Source organism: Medicago sativa, chromosome 6, assembly GCF_051527215.1.
Source record: "Medicago sativa cultivar Bolivia chromosome 6, Bolivia_mono, whole genome shotgun sequence".
NCBI classification, from domain to species: Eukaryota; Viridiplantae; Streptophyta; class Magnoliopsida; order Fabales; family Fabaceae; genus Medicago; species Medicago sativa.
Genome location: NC_140754.1, coordinates 5,836,054 through 5,854,872, shown reverse-complemented (window position 1 = coordinate 5,854,872; position 18,819 = coordinate 5,836,054). Strand labels below are relative to the sequence as shown.

General features: G+C 32.7%; 2 protein-coding genes across 2 annotated transcripts; both read left to right on the top strand.

Moving 5' to 3' along the window:
* Window positions 1–495: 495 nt before the first annotated feature.
* Window positions 496–2,242, top strand: LOC146912333 (UPF0481 protein At3g47200-like). Its single transcript, XM_085720424.1, has one exon. It carries the CDS (start codon window positions 633–635, stop codon window positions 1,899–1,901), a length of 1,269 nt encoding a protein of 422 aa, XP_085576550.1. The 5' UTR covers window positions 496–632; the 3' UTR covers window positions 1,902–2,242.
* Window positions 2,243–7,517: 5,275 nt separating this feature from the next.
* Window positions 7,518–9,008, top strand: LOC146912332 (UPF0481 protein At3g47200-like). The gene has a single exon (XM_085720425.1). It carries the CDS (start codon window positions 7,572–7,574, stop codon window positions 8,826–8,828), a length of 1,257 nt encoding a protein of 418 aa, XP_085576551.1. The 5' UTR covers window positions 7,518–7,571; the 3' UTR covers window positions 8,829–9,008.
* Window positions 9,009–18,819: the final 9,811 nt, after the last annotated feature.

Here is an 18,819-nt window from a genome sequence, read left to right as displayed (position 1 = left end):
GCCAAAATGTCATAAAAATAACTAAAAATATACAAATGTCCTAAAAACGCTAGAATAAGACCCTACTTATGTGGACTATGTGTGTCCAAACTCTATTCATTTATGTTTGTGACTATGTCTTTCCCCTTCAAATATATGGGGCAAGAAAGGCCAAGTATCATACAATCTCATCCAATATATGTGGCTACAAAGGCCAAGTATCATACATTATCTCATCCAATATATGTGGCTACAAAGGCCAAGTATCATACATTTTTTTATCATGCTTATAGTTATGATTAGAGGATGTATACGTTAAAAAGAAATGATATTTGTACAATTATTTTGTAATAATTTTTTGATAATTTTCAGTTTCATAATCAAATTATATTTTAATTCTCTCTTTATTTTTCTTTATTATTTTTTATTAATAAAAAAATATTTTTTAAAAAGTTGTCACAAATAGTTATACAAATATAATTGTTCGCATGTTAAATAAGGTCTTCCTCTTCCACTTGTGTATGATTAATTTTTTTTTTTTTTTAAATAGTATTAAGTAGAGACAAATATTTTAAGGATACGAGGGGGAGTGTCAAAAGACTTGAAACTTAATTCCAACTACCAAGTTTTTCATTTTCTTCCTAACTCTCAAGATGTCATTCTCCGGCTTGGTGGATGATATCAATGCCATGCTCAACACAGCAGAGTCACCTTCAACCGATGACTGTTGCATCTACAAGGTCCCTTCTGTTATTCGCAAACTCAACCAAGACGCATACACTCCCAATGTCGTTTCCATTGGCCCCTTTCACCACGGTCACCCCCACCTTCAAAACATGGAAAGTCAGAAACTCATTCACTTCAAAGCTTTTCTCCAACGAACCCACACAAGTTTAAACACCTTGGTCAGCTACATAGATTCTATCTTACCTGATTTCAAACGATGTTATTCTGAAACCTTACCATTTTCTCATGATGCACTTGTTAAGTTAATCTTAATCGATTCCTGTTTTATTATTCAACGTTTTTGGAGATACTACTCTTATGGTGAGATTATCTTTAAACCTTGGTTAAATGTTCGTATATTATTAGATTTATTGTTACTTGAAAATCAGCTTCCCTTTTTCGTTATTGAAAAAATTTACAATCTTTCATTTAGTTCTACAAATGGCAGTGTTCCTGACTTAGAGATCCCTCCTTTTCTTGTACTCGTTATTAAGTATTTTGGTTATTACAACAAATCAAAATTGTCTTTTGATAATGGTGATATTACTAGTATATGGCACTTCACTGATCTGTTTAGGATATTTTATTTGCAACATCCTATTGAAAGTCGACCGAGTAGACACCAGATCACGATCAACGAACCGATGATACATCTACCGAGTGCAACTGAGTTGTTAGAAGCTGGAGTTAAGTTTAAAGTGAACACTAAAACTGAGTGTTTACTTGACTTGAGGTTTTCGGGAGGAGTTCTTGAAATTCCTCACTTACTACTTGACGATTGGACCGAAATTTTGTTTCGGAATATGGTTGCTTTGGAGCAGTGTCATTACCATGATGAGTCTCATATTACTGATTATGTTATTGTTTTGGATTACCTTATAAATACTGGTACGGATGTGGATATACTTGTTCGGAGTAATATACTGCAAAATTGGCTTGAAGACAGTGATTCTGTGGCTATCTTGTTTAATGGTCTTGGAAAAAATATTACAACTTCTAATAATATCAGTTCTAATTTCTCTATTCTTTGCAAAGGCTTAAATGCTTATTGTAGGAATCCTTGGAATAAGTTGAAGGCTGCTCTCAGGCGTGATTATTGCAAAACTCCTTGGCAAACTGCTGCTTCCATTGCTGGAATCTTACTACTTGTTCTCACTTTTATTCAATCAGTTTGTTCTGTCCTGCAAGTAGTATAACAACCTAATGCCTCCTAGTGATTTCTTTCATTAATTGTTGAGTTCATAATTATTGGTATTAGTATTATCACCAATGTAAGTTGTTTGTTTTAATAGTTTCATTTTCTTTTGTGTGTTGTGTACTTAGATTGAAATTGTAATTTCATATTAATAGGGTGTTATGCCAATTATTATAAAGAAGCAGCGTGATCATGTTGTATTGTTGTTGAGCAAAATGGGCCTGATAGTGTGGTTGGCAAAATCTAGGGGTGCAGGTAGAAACTCCTAACTAATGTCACGTCTCATGTGTGTTTGGTTATAAAAATTGTTTTTGAATGAATTGATTTTGTAGAATTGATTTAGGTGAAAAGTGAGTTTAACTTAATGTTGAGGCCAGGTTTATCATTTTATTCTCAATAGTTTAGGCTTGATCATCCAATAGTAGTGGATTTTGGGATTGTTTCGTATCTTTCTAGCTGTGTTTTTTGGTTATCCATAGCGTGTTTTGAGGCTTTCGTGGCGCTCTGAAAATTCAAAAGGTCCATGGTGATTCTAGTATGATTGCAGGGGCTGTTTCAACTAGTCTGTCAATCTCTGGTGTACTGTTTCGGCGGTTTTTCAGTTTCTTAGATTTGTGTATTGGAGCTGTTCTATTGTGTTTTTCTTTGTATCAGTTGGTTGATCGGGTACCTTTGAGGTTTGGGGTGGTTTGAATCTCTGATTAATGTTGTGATCCTAGCTTGTGTGATCACTCAATTTTTTGTGATTTCGAACTTTATAATAATCTATACCTTGTGCTTGGTTTAGTGTATTTTAATAAATTCATCATCATTCTAATTTTTGTTTGTCTGATTTATAGTTTGATTTTGAACAATGTGTAATTAAATCAAAGAAGTTGAATAGTTGGTGCCAAGCTAGTTGGGTAAATTCCTTTGAAACTATTTTAGGCTTTAGAACTTATATGTGAAAGTGATTAAGTAGGGATAATCATCAACAATGATGCAAGTAGAACAGTAAAGAGCGTAAATCACCTCATATTGGAGTGACATTAAAATCAGACGAGGGCGTTGTGCTGCTGCAATTTTTATTTGCAAGGTGTGTGTTCGGCTGACACCGTTTAGTTTTGCTGCGTTTTTTCTGTCTCATTAGCGAGGCTGGTTAGAGTGTGTTGTTATCGTCTCATGCTTGGTTCGGCGTTTCCTGGTTTCGCTAGGCTGCTCTTTTATCTCTGTGCTTATAAGTAGTGATCTTTTTGGTTTTGGGGGATCAATGAATTAGTGTTTTTGGTATCCTTGTTTTGCTCAGGTTTTAGAAAGTTAGATTTGTCTAGTTTGTGTAATTGGTGGCTGTATCTTGTGCTTGGTTTTTTCTAATCATTGCACATCTTGTGCTTGGTTAGTGCTTTTAATAAATTTTGCCTTTTAAAAGAAAAAAAAATCATATGCTGAATTCTATAGTGTTCCAAATTATCAAATCACAAAAATTATATTACATTGTCCCTTTAAAAAAGTGTTAAATGAATGCTATAACATCACTGCAACTTTTAAATAGTCTAGATGTAATAGTGTCAATAGCAACACCTAAAATAGTGAAACTAATCATTTACAATGGATTCAATAGTTGAGTTTTCCTACTTAGTTATCCACATTTAGAAACAAAATCTCATCAAAATTATATAAATTTATAGTTTATAAAGCATTAAACAAGATTACTATAGTATAGATCAATATAATCTATAAGACTTAGCTCATCTGTTAATGTCGATATTGTTAGATTAGACACTTTCATTCGGGTTCGAACTCAAAATACCGTAGTTATGTGAGATTGGGTATGTCGATATTGTTAGATTAGACACTTTCATTCGGGTTCGAATTCAAAATACCGTAGTTATGTGAGATTGGGTATCAGATGGTGTTTGCCACTTCGTCTACTGGCAAGAAAATAATATTGATCAACTAATAACCATCACTCTTGGCATAGGAATAAGCTTGTTCAATTATACATTTATACCCCAAATAACGGTGAAAGAAAATGGGGAGATAATCTTAACAAAAATTTAGCCTATATCCCAAGAAATATAGAAAGAAAAAACCCCCCAAAGAGTTGTATTTATTTTGTTTTGGACAGAAATAGACTTGTATTTCATGAAGTTTATACGTCTTCAACTTGTTCTAAAAAAATTGGATTTCACACAATCAGTTTTTATATTCAATAACCCTTGTTAAATAATAATTGTAGAAATCAAAACATTTATATATCCAACTGTAAAATAGATCAGCCACTACTCTAATATATACGAAAATAATTATGCATATCATTCTCATACCTGTCGCCGCTTCAAATAGATCATATATTACTTCTCTTTCACAAAAAATATAGAAAAAGGGTGATTGTGCACCAATATCTGCCATAAAAGGTCCCAGCATAGTAGATGGGAAATGTACTTGCCACAAACAAAACAACAAATGAATTAAGCTGATGTCTCGCCTAAAGTCTACAATGTGAAGAAAAAATAGAGGTTCTTGCGGTTTGTTTTGTATTCTCCAGATTTCAAAGTCAACCATATCTATGTTTCTATACTATATCAATCGTTATATTGCACAGTTTAGGTTTCACTTACATATGTGTTGTAAACCTTGTAGAAATCCATCAATAAACCTAGTTTTCAGTTGGCGAGTTTGATAATGGTTCTTGCGGGGATTCAAACCCAAACCCCCTACTCTGCATTCAAGCAAAATCAACCACTGAGTACTAGTTAACAATTTTGACAATTCCTTCAAACAACTTAATATATATTTCATAAAACTTTGGTACCCCCAAGAAAATAACTCATGATCCACTATTGGGTTTACTGTTCTTGATGTACTTGGGTATATGCACCAGATCTGTGTTGTGTATCACAGTGGCGATAATTCTTGTTTGCGGTAGCTTTTTTTGTTTTTGTTTGTGACTACTGCTTTGTGGAACTCCGTTGCCGCTACGTCGCCGGTCGTGTGTATTTGCTCGCCGATTGTGTTTCGTGTCTTTATTGTTCTGTTTGTTTTTGTGCTTTTATTGTTCTGTTTGTTCAGATGTTGTTTGTTTGTGTTTGTTTTGTGGATCTCTGACAACGGTTTGTTTTTGTGTTTGAATGATAAAGACTTGTACTCATTTTGCAGCGGCTGCATGTTTGTGACTCAAAAACCCGAAAGGGTCTAGTTCTGTTAACCCGAAAGGGTCTGTTACTAACGTATTTGACTCATCCCTCGATCGAAGTTCTTACATGTATGTTTGATTGTGTTTGGTGGCCTGATTTGAGAGAGATTTGATTGGAAATGAGGAAATGAGGAAATGAGGCTCTGCCTGGGCAAATAACATCACGTAGCGTGACTTAACTCACGCAGCGCAAGTTAACTCACGCCGGGGCAATATGGACATTTACTTTGGGAATGAGCATAAACGTTTGGGTAAAGAGCAGTTCTCATATGAGTTTAGAGATGAAGAGTTGAAGATTATGGGTTCAAACTCCGATGAATGAGTAAATATTAATATAACAACTAATTACTAACATTTATTATTAAAGTAAAGTAAATATGAAGTTTTTGTTTAGGGGAGGGGGTGTTAAGTTTTACGGTAGCTCGGCTGGTTTGGGTTAAGAGATTAGAAGTTTGAGTCATACCTTGAGTTCAAACTCGAACGAAGGAGTATATATTAACCTAACAACTAATTACTAACATTTTTATTAAAAAAAATTAATTACTAACATTAGACATTCAAAAAGTAAAATAAAAATGGATGTAGTTGTTTCAATCTCTCCAACGTAATATATTTGCACTTAAGAATATATTATATTGATATTTCAAAAAAATATATATTTATATTTTCTATTATAGAATCTACCTCTTGAAAATGGTTTTTTTGGTAAGATATCAGGTGACCCTTGTTCCTATTATGAGTGGTTTGTGGAACATGTTTTCTATTGTAACCAGTAGTGATTTGTGTGGCTAGTAAGGACAAGTCGTTTTTGTGTTTGAAGAGGTAGCTTGCATCTTGATTTAGTTCCCAATTGTGATTTTTTATTGGTTTCATTTTCATTCAGGTTTTCACTTGTTGCTTGTTCAAGAGAAACTTTTCGTGGGTTTTTTTGGGTTAATGTTCATGTTATTATTTTTATTTTTTTATGGTTGTACAATTATTGAATGCCTCTGGTGCTCCTTACGTTCTTTTATGCTCCTTGTCTATATATATATATATATATATATATATATATATATATATATATATATATATATATATATATATATATATATATATATATATATATATATATATATATATATATATAGGAAATGGAAAAAATTATTTAGTGTTGATTTATTTAATGAAGATTATGCGATCTTACAAGACTCTAACATGCTAGGTATTTGATTCGAGGATAAAAAATATAACTACTATCATCGTAGTGAAGGACACAAGGTAAAAAAAAGTGTTGAAAAGAATGAGTAATGGAAAAAAAAAAAGTTGGACCTAAAACATACTAATTGAAATGTGGAAAAGTCTTCGAGATAGAGACAATAATTGGCTCACCTAAATTTTTAACAAAATTACGAGTTCAAAGCGAATGTCGGATGAGTGAGGAAAAACAATTTAATTATGATTTATAAGAACAATGATGATATAAAAAATTGTAAAAATTATAGAGGAATCAAACCTTTAAGTCATACCATGAAGTTATGGTGTAACCAAAAAAAAATACCATGAAGTTATGGATATGAGTGATTGAACCGAGAGTAAGAGAAGAGACTTGAGTTACTGATAATCAATTTGGTTTTATGTCTACGAGGTCGACTATAAAAGCAATCAATTCACCATGATGTGTAGTGGAGCGATACCGGATGGATATAAAAAGAATTTATTTATAATCTTACTAAAATTGTGAAAAATATACAAATTTCTTACATGTGTTTAGCATGACTATCCAAATATATAATTTGATGATTTGGTGTTAACTTCGTCCGAATTCAATAGGAATCCACTTAAAATACTAGTAATAGAACACACACACATGGATAAATAATTAAAAAAAGAGCAGAGGAAATATATATTTCCTAAACAATAAATTTTCCCTCTTTATTTTTAATACATTAAACTTGACCCAAATCTATTGTCTTTCTTTCAAGTCCCTTAGCAAGATCATATACATATTTTTTTCTCTCTACTTGGTGCCAAAGGACAGGTATAACCCATGAAGATCATATACATATTTTGCCACTTTTACACCTAGACTACTTTTGAAAGGAAAATGCTACTTCTCAAGAAAAATAGCTTCAAGAATTTTTCAAGAAATAGTTGGCAAATTTTAATTGGATGATTTATTTGTCCACTTCCTATTTTTCAGCCACACCTCCTTGAATTGTGGCAAATAGTGCATTGTGATAGGCTATTCTTTATTCTTGAAGAATTCTTGATGTTATTTTTCTAGATATATAGCATTGCTCCTTTTGAAAATCTTTTGACCATTACGAAATATTAAATGATATCATAATTGTCTTTTGACAAATATAGTAGTACTTTTTATAAGTTTCAAGTCTTTTGACAAATATATGAAAATCCTTTTGAAAATCGTCATATAATAAGGATAAGAGGGAGTGTCAAAAATCTTGAAACTTAATTCCAACTACCAAGCTTTTCATTTGCTTGCTAACTCTCAATATGTCATCCTCCGGCTTGGTGGATGATATCAATGCGATGCTCAACACAGCAGAGCCACCTTCAACCGATGACTGTTGCATCTACAAGGTCCCCTCTCTTATTCGCAAACTCAACCAAGACGCATACACTCCCAATGTCGTTTCCATTGGCCCCTTTCACCACCGTCAACCCCAGCTCCAAAACATGGAAAGTCAGAAACTCATTCACTTCAAAGCTTTTCTCCAACGAACCGACACAAGTTTAAACACCTTGGTCAGCTACATAGATTCTATCTTACCTCATTTCAAACGATGTTATTCTGAAACCTTGCCATTTTCTCATGATGAACTTGTTAAGTTAATCTTAATCGATTCCTGTTTTATTATTCAACTTTTTTGGACAGACCCTTATGATGATAAACCTTGGTTAGATACTGGTATAAGATTAGATTTAATGTTACTTGAAAATCAGCTTCCCTTTTTCGTTATTGAAAAAATTTACAATCTTTCATTTAGTTCTACAAATGCCAGTGTTCCTAACTTAGAGATCCCTCCTTTTCTTGTACTCGTTATTAAGTATTTTGATTATTACAATAAATCAAATTTGTCTTTTGATAATGGTGATATTACTAGTATAAGGCACTTCACTGATCTGATTAGGGTATTTCATTTGAAACATCCAATTGAAAGACGGCCGAGTAGAGAGGAGATCGACGAACGGATAATACATCTACCGAGTGCAACTGAGTTGTTAGAAGCTGGAGTTAAGTTTAAAGTGAACACTAAAAGTGATTTACTTGAATTGAGGTTTTCCGGAGGAGTTCTTCAAATTCCTCAATTAATAGTTCACGATAGGATTGAAATTATCTTTCGGAATATGATTGCTTTGGAGCAGTGTCATTACCCTAAGAAGTCGTATATTCTTGATTATGTTACTATTATGGATTTTCTTATAAATACTGGTAAGGATGCGGATATACTTGTTCAGAACGAAATACTGGAAAATTGGTTTGGAGACAATCATTCTGTGGCTAACATGTTTAATAGTCTTTGCAAAAATATTATACATTCTAATATCAGTTCTCATTTCTCTATTCTATGCAAAGACTTAAATGCTTTTTGTAAGAATCCTTGGCATAGGTTGAAGGCTACTCTCAGACGTGATTATGGCAAAACTCCTTGGCAAACTGCTGCTTCCATTGCTGGAATCTTACTACTTGTTCTCACTTTACTTCAATCAGTTTGTTCTGTCTTGCAAGTATTACAAGCCTCCCAGTGATTTCTTTCATTGTTGAGTTCATAATTATTGTCATTGTTATTATCACCAATTTACGTTGTTTGTTTCAATGGTTTCAATATTTTTGTGTGTTGTATTAGATCGAAATTGTAATTTCATATAAATAGGTGTTCTGCTAAATAAAAGAGCAATTTGATCATGTTGTATTGTTGTTGAACAAAATAGTCCCTGGTGGTTTTCCGAATATGGAAGTTATGTGGTGTTGCGTCGTGGCGTAGAGAGGGAGAGGAGGAAGAAGCGAGTCTGAATATTGTAGCCATGATAGTATTGAAATTAGAAATTGAAAATTGAAAAAGAGAATAATAATAATTGCGTGAAGTAAAGAAGAAAGGGGAAATGGTATTTTTCTTCCTTTGATTCACTCCTTCATACTCTCTGAATAGACTCAGACACAGTCACCGCTTGTTCCGTTACTCAGTTCTTTCTTTGATAATGTTCCTACCTATGCTTCTTGTAGCTATTATATATATATATATATATTCGCATTTCATTTCCTTTCAATTAAAAAATTAGCATAGCACTCACGTATTGCATTACATCACCACTTCTCTTTTTCATTCACTTTCAACTTTCACTCTAGCCATCCATCCTTGTAACTTTTCCCTTTACAGTAAGGACACTCTATTCTTCTTTTCTTTTCTTAGGTTACTTAAACCAATTTTACTTCTCTACTCTACCTACTAATGCATCCCCTTCATCTCATTTTTTTTTTTGTCCTACTATGTTCTCTCATGAGTTAGTTCTTTTTTTAACATAAGGTGATTTATGTTTTGATAACTTGATTGAAAAGTGATTTTTCATAATTCAAGTTGTTTGGATGATTTACATCAAAATTACTTTTGAGTGCGAATTTACCAAAACTGGTTTGAAATTTGAATGATTAAAAAAGAAGAGGCACGTTAATAAAATAAGAGAGTGCTTGAGTAAATGGTAAATTGATTACCAAGTCACATCAATAAAATGTTGAGGCCTCAGGCCAGGTTTATCATTTTATTCTCAATAGTTTAGGCTTGATCATCCAATAGTAGTGGATTTTGGGATTGTTTCGTATCTTTTTAGCTGTGTTTTTTGGTTATCCATAGCGTGTTTTGAGGCTCAGAAAAATTCAAAAGGTCCATGGTGATTCTAGTATGATTGCAGGGGCTGCTTGAACTAGTCTGTCAATCTCTGGTGTACTGTTTCGGCAGCTTTTCAGTTTCTTAGATTTGTGTATTGGACCTGTTCTATTGTGTTTTTCTTAGTATCAGTTGGTTGATCGGGTACCTTTGAGGTTTGGGGTGGTTTGAATCTCTGATTAATGTTGTGATCCTAGCTTGTGTGATCACTCAATTTTTTGTAAATTCGAACTTTATAATAATCTATACCTTGTACACCTTGTGCTTGGTTTAGTGTATTTTAATAAATTCATTATCGATCTAAATTTTTGTTTGTCTTGAATTGCTTAGTCTGATTTATAGTTTGATTTTGAACAATATGTTTAATTCAATCACGGAAGTTGAATAGTTGATGCCTAGCTAGTTGGGTAATTTCCTTTGAAACTATTTTAGGCTTTAGAACTTATATGTGAAAGTGATTAAGTATGGATAATCATCAACAATGATGCAAGTAGAACAGTAACGAGCGTAAATCGCCTCATATTGGAGTGACATTATTTGAATAAAAATCCATAGTACATGATTAAGTACTCTGATAGTTTATTTTTGTAACAAAATCGGTCTTCAAACATTTCGTACTAACGTCGACTTGTTCAAATTCTGCTACACTAGCACTATAGCGTCGTTATAGAAGCTATTTGACAACACTAGACCAAGCATATTACATATATCATATATAACTTTTCACAACCCAGTTGAGGAGAATGGAAAATAAATCATATGTTGAATTCCGTAGTATTCTAAATTATCAATTCACGGAAACCATATTACAATAGTCAGTAGCAGTTGGTTTTTTCAGTAGGTTTGGTTCTGCTCTGCGGTGAATTGGTTATCTGTTTATCGTTGGGGAGTGCTCAGTCTTAGTCAGCTGATGAGGGGTGTTGTGTTGCAATTTTTATTTGGTCGTTTTTGCAAGGTGTGTGTTCTGCTGAGACCGTTTAGTTTTGCAGCGGTTTTTCTGTCTCATTAGCGAGGCTGGTTGGAGTGTGTCGTTATCGTCTCAAGTTTGGATTGGCGTTTCCTGGTTTCGCTTGGCTGTGTTTATCTCTGCTTCCCTTTTTCGTACAGGAGTCTAAAGCCATTAGTTGGATTGGTAGTATCATCTTGATTTTTAATTTTACTTATCTACCTGATGTAATGATTTATAACAGTCTTATAATTAGAGTTCTTATTGGTTTTGGGGGGATTAATGTAGTAGTGTTCTTTTTAATATTTATAGTACAATTAAATTACTTGAAGGTCTCCAAAATCACTATTTGCAAAAAGTAACATGCTGATTTTAATACATTACTACCAAATCTCTATAATTTTGCACCTTCAAAATCATTAAGAATTCTTTATGCAAAGGTCAGGTTCAGCATGTTGTTATGGGTGACAAAAGTTGCAATAATTTGAGCTAAGGATTGTGAGCAATACAGTTGTTAGGAAAGAACAACACATTCTCCAAAATCAAGACTAAAGATTAAGTACATACCCACGAAGACACGATGTAGTTGTTCTTTGAGCATTAACGTTTTCATCGGTCTTTGCAAGCCTCTGAAATCTAAATCACATAAGTTAATTTCGATAAATAAAAAAAGGTTAATAAGTTTTTTTTAACATTCATAATCTTGAACCATTGTCATGACTTAATTATAGTAATTCCTCTGTTTGATCTCTATAAAAGGAATTTAAAAACCTCGAATATTGACCCAATAAGTAGTAATGTACTTACCGCAAACAAAACAATAGATGAATTAAAATGTAGTGCTAGTTGGGAATCAATGTCTCCCCCAAAGTCTGCATGTGAAGAAAAAATAGAAGGAATCAAAACGTAAGATATCTTAATTAATTTCCTCGATGAAACAAGTTAAGATGTATATGGACTTTAGTCGAAGAAAGATGACAACTCCTGTTAAAATTGGCTATAGAATTATGCCATTAAAAACATAAGGTGTCATCTCTCCTGCGACTGAAGTCCCCAAACATATTTTCCACTTTTACACCATTTCCTGCATATTATTATGTTCCTTTGCTCAAAGAAGTTAAGGCCATATTTATAAGGGAGATGGATCATCTTGTCTCTTGTGTTTACAATTTGGCTTGAGTCTAGTTTTTTTTTAAGAAGTTGACTTGAGTCTAGTTAATTAGGCTGGGGAGGGCTAGGCACTATTTGGTGATGCATTTATCCAAACACATTGACATAAGCTTATCAATGATTAGTTTATAAATTAATTAGAGTTTCAAGTTAATATTATTTAATAATTAATTTTCTTAATAAAAGAATATTGATACTCAAAACCCATTACAACAAGAGTTTTCATACCTTTAGAAGACAATATTGTAAATCTTCTTTGTTTTTTAATGAGTAAATTACACTCCTCTCCTCTCAAAGATGCTTGAATTACACTCTACTCTCATCTTATCTTAAAATATACACTTCCCTCCCCTCTTATTGAAAACATATTAGAAATTTTTTCACTTCCCTCCCCTGAGAAAAGCTTTAATTACATTTCCTTCCCCTCTTTTGTTAAAATTTACACTTTACTCTCTCAATATTTTTTCTTTCATTTCTTATAATCTAGCAAAAAAATAATAATCTAATACACTTCGACAAAAAATAGTATTGCGAGTCTATCTTAATATAATAAAAAATTGAATACATATGTTTCACTATTTTTTACTCACAAATTCATTAACATATAGTTTTAACCCTATTATAACATATGAAACAACCCAAAATAAAATTAAAATATGTGAAAAATTATTAAAGGCAATAAAGCATGGTTATTCAAAAGTTAATTTTATACTCTAAATTATAAGATCAATAACAAAATATTTACATTTAATTATCATTGACATTTAAATTATAAAGAAATGAATTAATTTTTCTGAAATGGTGGATCAAAATTAATATATATCATAAAAATATTTATTTATGTTAAAATAGATTAAAGTGTAATGCATATTTAATTATTAAGGGAGGGGGTTATAATTCAAGCATCTTATAAGGGAGGGGAGTATACATTTTACTTTTCAAGAGAGGGGAGTGTATATTTTAACATAAGAGGGGAGGAGAGTGTAATTCAAACATCTTTAAAGGAAGAGAAGTGTAATTTACTCTTTTTTAATTTACTCACGCATGTTATAAAACATTAATAATGTTGGCTTAATTGACCTTTTATTAATTTTGTCAAAAAATATTGACCTATTAATGATGCAGTAAATATACCAACAATAGATTGGTTCAAGTGGTAAGGGACTTGGGCCCCTTAAATATTTCGATTCATAACTCATGCAGAAAAAATCTGGTGAAGAGGGGAGAATCCACTCTGTGTGCCTCACAAGTTCCCCGATGAAAATTAGTCACTGTTAAGCGGCGGTGAAAACTTTATATAAATATCATGGTAAAAAAATGCTTATATGATTTACTAGTTTGAAGTTTGAACAATGATATATTGCCCTCTCTTTGATTTTTCAAAAATGTATATCACCTTATGGTACTCTCACTCAAGAGGCATAAAAACAATAATACCTACATCTCACACAACATTAATCTATAAACAACTGCAAATTAAAATAAAGGACAACAGTAAAATTTTACCCAAAAAATAATCCTAAGCAAGTACTCTTAACACACTTCTTATATATGATTTTAATATTATGTCAACTTTAGGGGAGTTCTATATTAAATGATGTGCATCTCGCTCCTTAAACTATTTTATAGGAATCATATACTACTAGCCTAAAAACCCGGCGTTGTCCGGGTTAATTATTATAAGCAAATTTTTGTGTTCGGGCAAACATAAATATATTAGGTTGAAATAATTTAAATTCATAAATAAAATTTATTAAACAACATAACATATTTATGGTTAAAATCCTTTAACCAACAAATATTGACTTTAGTTTCGCACCTAAATAAGCTATCAATACTTGGCTTATAGTGGTAGAAAATAATATTCATAGTCTGCATCATAAATAAAATAATATGTTAAAAGGTATAATACTTTGCCATAAAATAAAATTTTAAAGACGTATGAAAATAAAGAAGTATGAGAATATTTGGTTTAAAGTTATTGGACTTCAGGAATATTAACATTAATTATTGTAAAAAAAAAAAGTCTACAGAAACAATAGATATATACAAACGATGACAAAAAGGCAAGAGGATATGAATGAAATTGGTGCGATGCATTTTTTTAGATGGAATTTGTTAGGTTAAATAATTGCAAACCTAACAAAGCAAATGAGCGGGAAAAATTATGTTAAATTGCTGCAGACCTAACAAAATTAATAAATAAGGAAAAAATTAGGTTAAATTGTTGCAAACGTAACAAAATTTTAATAAATAAGGATAAGTGTAGAAGAAAAAGAGGCAAGAGGATAGAATGAAATTGGTGCGATGCATTTTTTTGGATGAAATTTGTTAGGTTAAATAATTGCAAATCTAATAAAGCAAATGAGCGGGAAAAAATTAGGTTAAGTTGCTGCAGACGTAACAAAATTAATAAATAAGGATTTTATAGGAATCATATCCTCTTTAGTGAAACTTAGATTTTGAGTATCATTAATCTTGTATTAATAATTTTTTTTGAAGAGGATTAATAAATTTAGTTATAAAATAATATTAACTTGAAACTCTAGGGTTAATTAAGTAAATGGTCCCTATAAATATCTAGAATTTTGTTTTTAGTCTTTACCAAATAAAATCACACTTTTTAGTCCCTATAAAATTCTGCAATCATCATTTAATTTTTAGTCCCTGTCAAAAATTTCTGTCAACATTTTTGGTCCCTAAAATACTTAAGGAAAATGTCACAGAGACTAAAAAGTGTGATTTTATTTTATAAGGACTAAAAACAAAATTCTGAATATTTATAGGGACCATTTACTTAATCAACCCATTAATTTATAAACTATCATTGATAAGCTTATGTCAAGGTGTTTGGATAAATGCATCACCATATAGTTTTATAAAATCCAAATTATATTTCTTAAAAAAAAAAATTACATACTTGTTGATTAAAAGTTTCTAACATGGAGAGAAAAAAAATCAAAATTGAAGGGAATCTTGTCCCAGGAAGATGACACTGTTGTAACAAAATGTGTTTAACAATGAACCTTAAAGAGTTTTGATGATAACAAGGTATTAAAAATTGTAAATTGGACTAGCTAATATTTGTTCAAGTGTACAGGACCACAGTTAAAAAGTTACATCATTAATTGGTTCTGAACGAGCAAATAAAGAGCAAAAGAAGATGAAGCTTAGACGATTCTGAAGGCAATACGCTCCTGAAAGTGGAAAGCGTTCCTGAAGTCAAGCTGCTCCTGAAGATAGTAAAAGCGCTCCTGAAGAATAGTGCTCCTGAAGACAAGAGGTCCAGAAGCCACATCATCAGAAGCTGCATCATCAGAAGCTGCAGAAGCTGCATCATCAGAAACTGCAGAAGCTGCATCATCAGAAACTGCAGAAGCTGCATCATCAGAAGCTGCAGAAGCTGCATCATCAGAAGCTGCCTCATCAGAAGTCATTTCACCAGAAGCTGAAGATCAACTGGATTTGCAAAAGATTCAAAGATTGAAGAATCTACATTGCAAAAGCTGTCTATTGGATTCGAAAACATAGCAGAAAATTAGTGGAACATTGCAACGGTCATTTCAAAGGTGTTGGAAGGCATGTGCTTGCAATTTGGACGAAAGCGTTGACATTGTACTATTGTACGAACTGTACAACCACCTTCTCCACTACTCTGTTTTGTGTCCACGCTACAAGACAAGAAAACAGCTCCAGAATACGGCTTCGCCTGCATAGATGTTCCTTTGGATAAGGAATGGAATTCAAATTGGTTCTTCATAGGACAACAACCAAATCAGGCAAAAGATCATTGGTGAAAGATCAAGCTTCAAACAACGACTCTTTGGTGTGCTGGCAATTTCACAACGTCTGTTTCACACCTCTATATAAAGGAGTGAAGACCTAGAGATTTGGTAATGCTGAACGACAGATTCTCAATATTTTTACAAGTGCCAAACCTCTGATGAAATTGTTCTGCATTCACTTAGAATTTCTGTGTCTCAAAGTCATATCTTAGAAATTCTTAAGTCCATTGAGTCTGCATCTGATTTGTATTGTGAGCACTGTTTTATCTTGGTTTTCGGGTGTCAAACATTGATTACGTTTGAACCTTTTTAACCGGTGATATCTTATTTTTTCTTGGGAAGGGAAAAAGTAAGCAAAACCCTTGAGAATCGAGGTCCGGGAGTTGTTTTCGCTATGGGAAGGTGTTAGGCACCCATAACGACTATAGTATCCTATAGGAACCGTCTTTACTTTCTACGCGCGCGCTTTATTTTTAAATGCTATTTAAAAGTGATATTTACACCTAAAGGTTTACTAAGTGAAGAATTGGAGGGAGAAGAATGTGTTTGAATTTTTATTTTATTTGAATTGAAGGAATTTTGATTCCTTGCCTACGTACCCGTTTAAGGGATCAAATCCACCGTAGTTCTCTTCCAAAAATGTTTTTGTTTTTGTTGGTTGATTTTAAGTTTGAAAATTGGAATTTGAAGAATGAGAGAGAGAGAGGCCTCAAGGGCATGAGATTATGAAAAGAGTGGGGTGGAATTAGTCAATTGCAAAAGAAAGTCAAAGTATGATTAAAGTTCATTGAATTTTTGATTAAGAAAATAAAGGAGAAAATCAATGGGGTTTTGGACCCCAAGGTTTATTAAGAAAAAGATTTGAGTGATGTTGTTCATATCTTTTGGAAAAAGATTTTTCTAAGTGTAAGTCCTAGGCATTCATCTAAACATGCAATCCTAAACATACATCTAAACATGCATACCCTAGCCATACATCTAAAATATCTATGTGATGTGTGTGCATGTGTCGGTGCTTGTGTCAGTGTACATCATTAGAGTCCATTGTCCTTTACATCATTGGCCTAGATACATTCTATGATCTTGCAAGAATTTGAAGACTTGAAAAATAAAAAAGGAATTACAAAGTCCTAACTTTACATTCTATTTGCTTACAAGTGAAATATAGAAAGAAAAAAAGAGAAATATGCAAGGTGAATATGCAAGATGCTATGGAATATGAGACATGAAACAAAAGGAGTTAGTAGCACAATTGAAATAGAAACAACACACTAAAGACATGGTAAAGTAAATGTAACTTGAAAATGAAGTAACAAGAGAAATTAACTAAAAGTGATGAAAGAGACTTGACATTCCTTTAAAATCATTCTAAGGTATAGTTAAAGGCCTAAATCCTCATGATATTAGAGAATTTTTGAGTGACTTAGTTCAAGGAAAAAACATGAGAATTAAGGTCATTAACTATACCGAAGATCATAAAGATTGCAAGTTCTTTATACACCTTATTTCACAAGATAGTTTCACATTATTCACCAACGTAAAATTCACACAAAAAAACTATACCAAGACAGCAATCATACACCACATTTAATAGGCAAGCTCACTCCAAAGATTACATATTCAAGGTCACATTTATGCATCAAAATTCAAGAATAAAATCACATCACAATTTTCACAAGAAACATAACAAAAAGTGCACAAATTAACAAAACATGAACACATATATTTTTGAAACAAGTTCCAATAGGTAATTACATTCCACAAGCAAGTATCAAGTGCCAAAAATTGATCACCACAACTTCACAAAAAACCTTTAGAAATTTTCATCAAGATTTGAACTAAAATTGACACAAAGCACTAATCAAGAATCAAAATATTTTTCACATGTTGTGATCAAGATTTAGCATGCAAGATACACCAAAATTCATCAAAAGATACAAGAAACTTATTAGAAATCTTGTGAAATTTTCAAGAGGTTTTGAACACAAGCAGAGGTGTAAAAATCAGTTTGCAGTATACGAACAGCAAGTAAATTCCCAGAAACGAAATCCACAACTCATGAGGGCCCAAGCCCAAACATGAGAGAAGGGCTGGGTCATGGGTATGGATTGGTTTGGGTCATGGGTTATGGACATGGGTTTAGAGATAAAGTAACATTTGGAAAAGGTATTAAAGATAGTTTTAGCTTGCTATTTGGTGGAAAACGTTTTCTACTTGTGTTCTTCTTCCTAAAAAAACACTCTCCCTTCTCTTTTTAAAACAGTTCCAGCGGTCATCTTCTTCGGTGAACAAAGCATTTTCCGACGCGGTGGTCGGCGGTGGCACCACCGCGTCGGAACTTAAACTCCATCGTTTTCAAAAACAAACATCATTTTCTAAATTCTTTTTCTTCCCTCATTCCAAATATCAACTCAAAAATTGCAGCAAACTAACACAAGATCTTAGATCTACCTTTCAAAATCGAGCAAAATGAAGAACGAAAATACTTCTCTCTTACCTTCTGATCGATTGTTGTTGTTGTTGTTGGTCTCTTCTTCCCCTTTACTTCAAATTCGCGAATCCGACTTGGCTTCTTGGTTGAGGTATTGAGACCGATTGCTGTGATTCACCGTTTGAGTTCGATTTTGCTATCGCCGGTGGTGCTTGAATCCGATTCGGTGATGATTTTCCGGTGATGGTTTTGAACTCGTAATTGGTGTGGTCGATGAGTGCTAGAAAATTCAGTGGTGAATTGTGTGAGTTTGTGATGGATTATGATGATGATGATGATTGTTGTTAGTTGAAGGTGATGATGAAGGTTTAGTTATGGAGGATTCAAGGTTGTGAAGTTTTTTTGTGGTGGTTGTGAAGCTTTTTGGTGATGAATGTGGTGGTTAGGGATGAAGAGTGAAGGTTGTTAGAGGTTGTTAGGGAGTTTGTTAGGGTGGTTGAAGGTGGAGGAGAAATTTTGTTATGGT

Coding starts and splice junctions, on each gene's coding strand:
- LOC146912333 (XM_085720424.1), top strand. CDS start 633: ATGTCATTCTCCGGCTTGGTGGATGATATCAATGCCATGCTCAACACA.
- LOC146912332 (XM_085720425.1), top strand. CDS start 7,572: ATGTCATCCTCCGGCTTGGTGGATGATATCAATGCGATGCTCAACACA.